We start from the raw sequence: 9,622 nt of genomic DNA, 5'->3' as shown, positions 1-9,622 counted from the left end.
GCGCGCGCGCACGCTGCGGCGCGGCCCGGCGGCGGCGGCGACGACGTCACAGCCAGAGTTTTCCTTTTCGGGAGTCCCCGGCACACATCCTGTGTCCATGTTTGGGCATTTACGTCACGGCGGCAGGGCCGGGGCCTCCCGAAATGGCAGTGGCCCCGGGAGTCGGAAGCCCTGAGCCAGCGCTGCCGCTGCTATATAAGTGGGGGGGGCCGAGGTTTTGGGGGAGCCCGGCTGCGCTTTGGAGAAGCGACTAGCAGCCGCTTGAGGCCGGCCCCAACGAGTAAGAACACCACGGCCCCCTGACCCCTTTTGAGGAGGTGAGCACTGGGAGCCAGGAGCCCAAGCGCCTGGGTCTGCGAGGCGCAGGGCGCCCCGACAGCCGGCCTTCCCCGCCGTCCGTGCGCGCCCAAGCCCAGCGGGCGAGGCCCCCGGCCCCCCGCAGCCGCTGCCGCGCCATGCTCCACCTTAACGAGTTTTCCGGCCCCGACTCTCTTCTGGTCAAGTCCTCCGAGGGCTGTTGCTCGGAACCCAGCACCGAACTGCCCCAGCTGCCCGCCAGGGACGCGGCCGCTGGCTACACCGGAGGTAAGGAGCTTGGCCGGGGTTGCTCAGACGGCCGCGCAATGCGGGGGCACACAGTGCCTGAGAACAGACAGGGTCTGGGACGCAGGAGGTGTGGGGGTAGGGATCGTAGGGAGCTCGGGGGAGTCTTGGGGTGCGCACCGCCATTGGCACCCCCACCGGGCCGCCAGCGCCTCCACAGGAAATTGTGCGTGTATCAAGGTGTCCTTTTTGCCTGTGCACGTGTGTTTTGCGTATGCATGTTTTTGTGTGCGTCCTGTGGTGTGTGCCGGCTCCAACTGGATTAAAATGTGCAAAACGGCATTTTATGTGTCAATGCGCACCAAGGGATCCTTGTGTAAGGGCTGCAGACTCTGAGGCGCGCCCTTTCATGTGCCTGGGGTTGATTCCTGCTCCTTCCTCAGCAGGCGACTTCTTGAGCTGGGCTTTGAGCAGCTGTGGCACCGGAGGAGACTTAGCCGACTCCTGCTTCCTGGAGGGGCCTGCGCCCACACCCCCTCCCAGCCTCAGCTACAGCGGTAGCTTCTTTATCCAGGCAGTGCCCGAACACCCGCACGACCCGGAGTCACTCTTCAACCTCATGTCGGGCATCTTGGGCCTGGCACCTTTCCCTGGCCCTGACGTGCCAGCATCCCGGTCTCCACTGGACGCCTCTTTTCCCTCAGGCCCCGACGCCTTGCTGCCGGGTCCCCCGGACCTTTACTCCCCAGATCTGGGAGCTGCAGCCTTCCCAGAAGCGTTCTGGGAGGCCTTGCCCTCGGCTGGCGCCCCGTCGCAGTGCCTGTATGAACCTCAGCTCTCCCCACCCGACGTCAAGCCAGGCCGCCGGGCTCCTCCGGCCTCCCCAGCGCTGGACACTGCCTCGGCCTTCAAAGGTCTCTACGCTCCCTGGGAGCTGCTCTCTGCCGGGGGCCCAGGGAGCGGTAGCTCACAGGGAGGCTACCAGGCCTCCTCCGAGGCCCGTTTCCCCGCCATGGGAGCCAAGATTGAAGATCTGCTGTCTATCAGCTGCCCCGCGGAGCTGCCGGCCGACTCGGCCAACAGATTCTACCCTACGGGGGCTTACGAAGCTTTCCCGCTGGCTTCGGGTAACTTAGGTGAGGGGGTCGAGGGCCTCTCCGGGCTTTTGACCCCTCCTAGTGGGGAAGGAGGGAGTAGCGGCGACAGTGAAGAGTTTCTGGCGGGTGCGCAGCCTCAGCTCTCCCCCCTGAGCCTCTGCAGCGCCGCGGCGGACTTCCCGAAACCTGTGGCGGCGGACATCCCTGGGAACAGTGGCGTGCCTGAGCCTCCTGGGCCGGCGGCCCCATTCCCCTCGGTAAAGGCGCGGCGCAAGGGGCGCCGCGGGGGCAAGTGCAGCGCACGCTGCTTCTGTCCGCGGCCGCACGCCAAGGCTTTCGCTTGCCCGGTGGAGAGCTGTGTGCGCAGCTTTGCGCGTTCCGACGAGCTCAACCGCCACCTGCGCATCCACACGGGCCACAAGCCCTTCCAGTGCCGCATCTGCCTCCGCAACTTCAGCCGCAGCGACCACCTTACCACACACGTGCGCACCCACACGGGCGAGAAGCCCTTTGCCTGCGACGTGTGCGGCCGCCGCTTCGCGCGCAGTGATGAGAAGAAGCGGCACAGCAAGGTGCACCTCAAGCAGAAGGCGCGCGCAGAGGAGCGGCTCAAGGGCCTTGGCTTTTACTCGTTGGGCTTCTCCTTCGCCGCCCTGTGAGGAAGAAATAGGTTTGTAGATTGGGGCACCGCTGCCCGGCGCGCAGGAGAACACAAGACCCGTCCCCCTTCTTCGCTCCTCTTCCCGGCCCAGCCCGAGGCCAGCCTCCGGTCGGCTTCAAAGTTCCCTTGAAGCTCCTGCCGCACACTTTCCGTTCAGCACCAGCTCCGTGGACAGCTCCCGCCGTCCAGGCTCGGTTTCCGCGTGAGCTGCGCTTGAGGGAAGTCCTGTCAGGCCACCCACTGAGCAGGTATTTCTTCGGGATTCAAGACCACGTTTTGTACCTGGCGCACCCCCAACACCGTCCGCTAGTTCCCTGCCCCGCCCCCAGACAGGCCGGGGCAGCGCCGAGCCGGTCTCGAGCGGTATTTTGTACAGCAGTGTCGTTTCCAGCAGCCATTGGATGTAACGTTTTGCTTTGGGGTTATTTCCTTTTGTTGTTAATTTTTGTAAAGCAGACGCTACTCTCAAGCAGTTGGCAAAACTGTTTATTTTTGCAATTAAAATTATTGTGCTAAAAGCTTACTGAATCTGCCATCCAAGCTCTTGACCCTTCCCCCCAAACTCCTCTCCCCTCCCAGAAAATATGTGCCAGAAAAGCAAGGAGTTCCTCACATTCATAGAGTCATTACCCATCTCCTGTCAGGCATTGTGGCACGTAGTAGGTATTCAATAAATATGTAATGAATTAACAAATGAATTTAATCACAGCTAGCCTAAGGGCTCACGGTGTTTCTGGAAGTTTTGCATATATTATCCTCCTTAATTCTCACAGTCCTGAGTGCAGCGTTCATATACTCCATTTCAAAGATCCAGGAAACAAAGTAGTTAACTTTCTGGGTAACCCAGCTAGGGACAGACCCAGTCAAACTCACATCTGTCTGGCTTCAAAGCCAGTGCTTTTCTTTCCAACCCCAGAATGGCGGAACCTCTGCCTAATAGCACTGTTTGGGAAGGCTTCCCATCAAGAGATTAAACAGGTTCCACAACTAGAGGGAGCCCCAGGCAGTGAGGACGGCAGCAGAAGCCAGTGTGTTGGGTGTCACAGAGCCTCCAGCAAGTGCCTGTGCATCTGTGTGGGACTCAAGTGCTGTCAGTGCCAAAAGGGATACAGCGTTCATCTACCAGGGGTGTTCAACCTTTCCGCCTCTCTGGGCCACACTGGGAGAAGAAGAGCTGTCCTGGGCCACACATTAAATACATTGGGACACATAATCACACACACACACACACACACACACACACACACACACACAAATCATAATGTTTTAATTAAATTTGCAGTTTTGTGTTGGGCCACATTCATAGCCATCCTGGGACAGGTGCAGCCCACAGGCCGCAGGTTGGACACCCCTGTTTCTAGACTACTGATGGCAGAGCCAAACCTAGAGAAGAGAGGGTGCATGCCAGAGGCTCACAGCCACCTTAGCTGCTCTTTCCACAAAGCATCTTCCCCAGGAGGCAGCAGCCCCCTTACTGTCCATTTCTGCACCTGGCATAGCCCTCTTTCTCTGACTCTTCTCCTGGTAAATTCTATCTTGGCTTTTTAAGGGGACAGAGCAGCTAAGAGGGTGGTGAGGAAAACATGGCCCTATAATGGGGAAGGTGGCATTTCACTTGGTCACCCTTCCCTCCATGAACTTCTTACCCAAAAGCTTTTACACTCTTTCTGGTCACCTTGGGCAGACTTTGGGACATAAAATGTCTGTCATGCATCCCATCTCTCTTCCCCAACAGCTTCTGTCTGCTAAGGAAAGAATAGGGCCTGTCTGGGAGGCTTCATACTATTCTTGAACTTACAGCCCTGAACAGTGTAGCTCAGTTGATGGGCATCATCCCACAAAGCAAAAGGTCATCAGTTTGATTCCCAGTCAGGGCACATGCTCAGGTTGTGGGTTCATCTCCAGATGGGGTGCATATGAGAGGCAACCAAATGTTCCTCTTTCACATCAATGTTTGTCTGCTTCTCTTCCTTTCTCCCTCCCCCCTCTCTAAAAAATAAATAAAATCTTTTTTAAAAAATAATAATAAAAGAGGGAGCCTTACAATGCTGTGGTGCCAGATCAACTCAGCTTCTGGTCCTTTGGCTTCTTCATCCCTTTGCCCTCGGATGTGTGCACCCTCCACCCCCACAGTCCAGTGGGCCAGAGACAAGATTATCAAGTCAGAGAATTCTACCCACTTTTCTCCCCAGGTGTTAAGTGCTTTCACAGTGGTTGACTATTTTGTATCCAGTAAACAACTTTGTGATAAAAGATTCGGTATTACCTCTTCCAGGAGAGTTAACATTTTTTAAAAAGTAGCCTGCAGAGGGCAATGTTTAACCCTAGAGAGAGGCTCAAATGATGCCAGGTATCGTGATGGGTAACTGCAGTAGATGCATGGAGACAAGCTAATGATGATTCCCACTGTCTTACTGCTTAAGTGACTACACCTTTCATTTATAAGCACAGACCACCTGACTTCATCTTCCATGCTAAGAAAAGAGCACAAAGATTCAGATTTCAAGCAACTGGTCCCAAAACACACAACCTGAACAAAGGAAGAAGGGCAGACAGGCTGCGGGTGGGTGGTGTCTCCCCACCTCGCCCTTACCTCCTTCAGCAGCATGCCGTTGAGTACTGTCCGCTCTATTGTGCATGCTCCATCTTGTATTCCCACCTGTCTAGGCCTAATATCGCTGGTGAGAAAACTGACCTGGTAGTGGTGCTAGTACCACAGCCCAGCTTAGTTCTAGAACCCCAGCCGAGAAGTCCCTCTTGTTACTTCTAAGAGAAACTGCTGCATTTTCTGGAGTGTCCCCTCAGGATTCTGAGAGGAAAGAATGTTAAGCAGGAGGTGGAAAGAATTAAAATCAAGCAATCAGAATATCAATCCAAACCCAGGGCCCAAGCAGAATTAGGGACTAACAGAGCTTATTTTCTTCACTTGATTCTCTTTTTCATTTGGTCCTCACAATGTGGGTGTTTCCCAGACTTGGTTCTGAGCTCGCACCTTTCCTATTTCAACATCCTCCTTGGAGAGCACACTCACCCCCAGGCCTTCATCTGTCACTGCTACACTGATGACTTCTAAGTCAGCCAGCGCTGGCCCCCACCCCAGCTGCAGCCCCTTGGTTCTGACTAATGAACATCTCCATATGGGTATCCCACCACCATTTCAAATACAATCTGTCCAAAATCAAGCCATCCTTCCATATATTCAATTTTTGCTAATGGTAACCATCATGTGTTTGATTTCCTAGACTCACTGAAATAACTACAGTTCTGTAGGATTCACCTTTGACCCCCTCCCCCCCACATCCAGGCTCTAGCTCAGACCTGTTGGATCTCATCGAAATTCTTCAGGGTCTTATCTACTTTCATTCACAGCACATTGTTTCCTTTTATGTGTTGTAGGTTTTATCTCACTGAAGACTAGTTTTGTAAACTAGTTTTGTAAACTAGTCTTCGGTGAGAATTTATCTGGGCAGTAATACTCTGTGGCCTGGGTTGAGGGTATGTTTCTCCTGAGCAATTTTGTTATTTGTTTGTGCCAGGCACTCCCAGAGTGTCAACTAATGGAGACCAATCTTTATGTTAATTTCTTGGCTGGAGGTTCCTGTTCCATGCAGGTGTGGCGTTCACACTCTAATTCACACAGTTATGAATTATCAGAGGCACCTCCTCCTCCTCCAAGCAGAGATCGGGTCAGGACACCTGAGCACTACGTGTATGCCTCCCTCCCCACACTTCCTGGGGCTGATCACAGCACACTTCATGCTTACTTTTCCTGACCTCAGGTCCTTTGCTTTGGTCCATGTAGATTTCCTCTCCTATCTTGCAAGCTCAACTAAGCATTTCAGGTGCCTGCTATATTTTGTGAATCAGTCTGCATATTGTGTAGCAGGAGGGTCTTGAGGTTATCTATTCAACAGTATTGCTGAAAACTGAAGCCAGAAGATGTTGGTTTCTCTGTTAAAATATTTCCCACATTTATCCTCTCTGCGCCTATTACCAGCACCTCAGTCCATGCCAGCCTCCACATTCACAAACACCTTGGTCATGACAATCACAAAGAATCTCATAATAACCTGTAGTTCAAAGGAGCTTATAAGAACATCCAATCTGACTTCTCGTTGTATAGAGGAGGAAACTGAGGCCCAATGAGTTTGGGGGTTTTCTTAAGGGCACCACACAAATGATAACAGATTGAAGTGGGCCTTGAATCTAGGCCTTCCAGCTCCAAGACCAGTGCATACCCACCTATCCAGCCATTCCACAAGTATTATTGAGCACCTACCCTATCCTGGACCAGTTGTTCCCAACTTTTTCTCCTTTCCACTGCATCTGAGAAATTTGATACACACACATCAGTAACAAAGGCTGAATTCAAAGTCCTGATTCTCACTCTGGAGAGACAGGGAAGAGTAATAAGAATCATGATGAAGTGGGGTATGGGGAAAAGTTTGTAAAACAACCCAGAATGTCCTCTTTCCTCCCTTCGCCCCAACCCCTGTGCCCTGTTTGAAATGAGCCTGCACTCTATCACACTTCTTCCTGTGGTCCCACAGCCTCTGTTCTCCCCCTCCATTCCACATTGCACATCATTACTGTTGTAGTTTCCTGAAAACTTTATTCATGGCGTTTTATCCCAAACTGACCACAGCTTCCATCTTCCTATAAAAAAAATACACTTCATTTAAAGCCTTCCATATCTGACCCAAATTCATCTTCCATTCTCCTTTGTCATCTCTCCCTTTGCTCTGTCCTCTCCCCTCCCCTTGTGTATTATTCAAATCTTCCCACCCTTAAGCTCCTTGAAGGGCAGAGACCTTGGTTGTTCACATTGTGGCTGCCATGTCACAAAGCCTACTGCCCAGCAGACTTAAATGCTTCATTATTGTGTGAACCACTGGCAAAAAAAAAAAAAAAAGGTGGGAGCTAAACACCGAAAAGGTGAATGGGAAAGAGGAAGGAAGAAAGGTGGTTAGAGAGCATGAAACAGGGAAAGAATCAGGGGGGAGTGACGGGAAGAAGCAGGACTGAGGCCCTGCACCAAGCCACTGGGTCCCATGAGTGGGACCTCACTTCTGACTAGTCTGTGCCTGTTCAATTCCTGCTGAGTCTATGATTCTCTCCCTTAGCTTTGGGCCCCCAGATGCGTTTGTCATTCAGTTCTCTCTCTCTTTCGGTTTCTCTGGCCCACATGGAGTGGGATTCAGTTTAACGTTTTTAGAACTGTGGTTCCCATAACAACCAAGCAGGAACTGTTGTCTGAAATGTAGCATAGTTACACACTCACATGCACACATGTGCGCACACGCACACACCCACCTGCGTACACACATACATACATACACCCCATACACGTGTGCACTCACTATACATACACACGTCCACATGTACCCACATGTATGCATTCAGATATGCACATACTCACAAAGGTATATCCCTGCATGCACATGCATGTATATACCTATACACAAAAGCATGTATATACATACACAAGCATGCCCCGAATTCTTTTTGCATACAGGAAGCACAGAGTGAGAACAGACAGACATCACTAAGACAAAGGTAAAACCAAGACAATGTGTGGATAATTTTGGCTTTCTGCAAAGGCAGGTGGATTTAGGGAATCTGCATTTTGGCAGAGGAAAGCTCAGTGGGCTTAACACAGCAAAGAGGTGGCAGGAAGCCACTGTATTGAAGCATAGATTTTTGAATTCAGTAATTTGAGTTCAAGTCCTGACTATGCCATTTTTTGAGCTCCGAACTTTAAGTTCCCCATCTGTAAAGTGGACATAATAATAATACCTACTTGGGCTGCTATGGCTCAGTGGATTGAGTGTCCACCTGTGCACCCAAGGGCCGCCAGTTCAATTCCCAATTCAGGCACATGGTTTGCGGGCCAGGTGCCCAGTTAGGGGCATGCAAGAGGCAACCAATGAATGTATCTCTCACACATCAATGTTTCTCTCTCTCTCTTTTTCTCTCCCCCTCTTTCTAAAAACAAATAAATAAAGTACATTTTTAAATAATACCTACTTGATAGATCTATTAGGACAATTAAATAATATGCAAAAAATGATTAATATGATGCTTAACACTTGGTTAATAGGAGCTGTAATCATTTAGGTCTTAGGAGAAGTGATTTCTCATTTGTTCAATCTAAGAATACTTTCTGGAGGAGAAAAGAAATTCAGGAGGCAGGGGAAGGAAGAGATGTGGGGCAGGGGGAGTTTGACCTATCTGGCCATTATTTAATCTCAGTCCTTATTAAATTTGCCTCTTCCCAAGAGCCACCTGGCAAGTCTAAAAGTTATCCTTTCTGATAGTAAATCCCCAATGCCTCTGCCTTAGTGGAGTAAGATGGGGTCAAGGACAGTCTCAATCAGCCTTATCTATTACAGAATCCTGGGGCTATGCTGGATTTCTGCTCTGCCACAGCTGGATTGCCCCTCACAGCCTCTGTGTTCAACCCTGCTCAAGCTGATTTCTGTGCCTTTGCCCATTTAGCTTGAAATGCCATCTCTCCTTTTCCTCTTCCAAAGTTCAGCTCATGCCTGGGCTTGGTAGTCTCAACACCCTGTCTGATTTCTCAGGCCCCACCCAGCTCTGTGGTCTTCTTCCTAACCTAGAACAGCCAGATTGTTCATGCTTCAACAGCTATGCAGGCAAGCCAAGGGCCAGGACTTCTCCTCTGCTAAGTTCGAGGTGGAGTTGGTGGGAAGGAACCTGGGCTGGAGGCCTCTGCCCCTTTCCTCCTCCTTTAAGTCCGGGATAGAATTTATGATGAGGACATGTGCTCCTAGATGGCACCCTCCTAGACAAGATTCCAAGCCACTCCCAGATCCCCTGGTTCCCTAGGGATGGCCAGAGAGAACTGACCCAAACAGTCTCCGCGAGACCAGGACCGCGCGTTTGACTCGAAGTCACCAAGTGCACAACCTAGGCGTGCAGCTGATGAGGCCGCTTAGGGACCGTGGCACACACCCCAGTAGCAGTGCAGCGCGCCTTTCCTCTTCCGAATCTACAGAACCACCGACCACAGGATTTGTCCCGAGTGGGGAGGCCCAAGCGAGACTGGTAGGGTTAGGGTGGAGAGCTTCGGATCAAAGGTGGGGAGCAGGGACTACAACCCGAGGTGCCCAGGGCAGGGAGAGTGCACTGGGCGGTTTGGGGAGCTGGGAAGGCAGGGACGCAGTACTAGCGCCGCCGAAGCGGCCCCTGAACCCCCAGGGCGGCGCCTCGGACTCTTCCCCCATCTAAGCCACCTTCACAGGAAAACGTGGGGTCCCGGCGCAGCCGCTTCTGGCTGCATCTGCCGCTCCCCAGCTCG

At 52.1% G+C, this 9,622-nt stretch overlaps 1 protein-coding gene across 2 annotated transcripts; it reads left to right on the top strand.

The window, feature by feature from the left end:
* Positions 1 to 440: 440 nt before the first annotated feature.
* On the top strand, positions 441 to 2,774 carry EGR4 (early growth response 4). 2 transcript variants are annotated; one of them, XM_045828475.1, is made up of 2 exons: positions 441 to 585; positions 990 to 2,774. In XM_045828475.1, exons 1-2 carry the CDS (start codon positions 456 to 458, stop codon positions 2,297 to 2,299), a joined length of 1,440 nt encoding a protein of 479 aa, XP_045684431.1. In that variant the 5' UTR covers positions 441 to 455; the 3' UTR covers positions 2,300 to 2,774. The 2 variants fall into 2 exon arrangements, with proteins under 2 accessions (XP_045684431.1, XP_045684432.1); XM_045828476.1 differs by having other exon boundaries at positions 987 to 2,774.
* Positions 2,775 to 9,622: the final 6,848 nt, after the last annotated feature.

This window comes from Phyllostomus hastatus, unplaced genomic scaffold (genome assembly GCF_019186645.2).
Source record: "Phyllostomus hastatus isolate PE091 unplaced genomic scaffold, TTU_PhHast_1.1 phas_scaffold_78, whole genome shotgun sequence".
Lineage (NCBI taxonomy): Eukaryota > Metazoa > Chordata > Mammalia > Chiroptera > Phyllostomidae > Phyllostomus > Phyllostomus hastatus.
The sequence above is the reverse complement of the archived record's forward strand: the minus strand, read 5'-3'. Positions and strand labels throughout refer to the sequence as shown.

Coding starts and splice junctions, on each gene's coding strand:
- EGR4 (XM_045828476.1), top strand. CDS start 456: ATGCTCCACCTTAACGAGTTTTCCGGCCCCGACTCTCTTCTGGTCAAG. Junction 586..986: donor GGCCGCTGGCTACACCGGAG/GTAAGGAGCTTG, acceptor CTCCTTCCTCAG/CAGGCGACTTCTTGAGCTGG.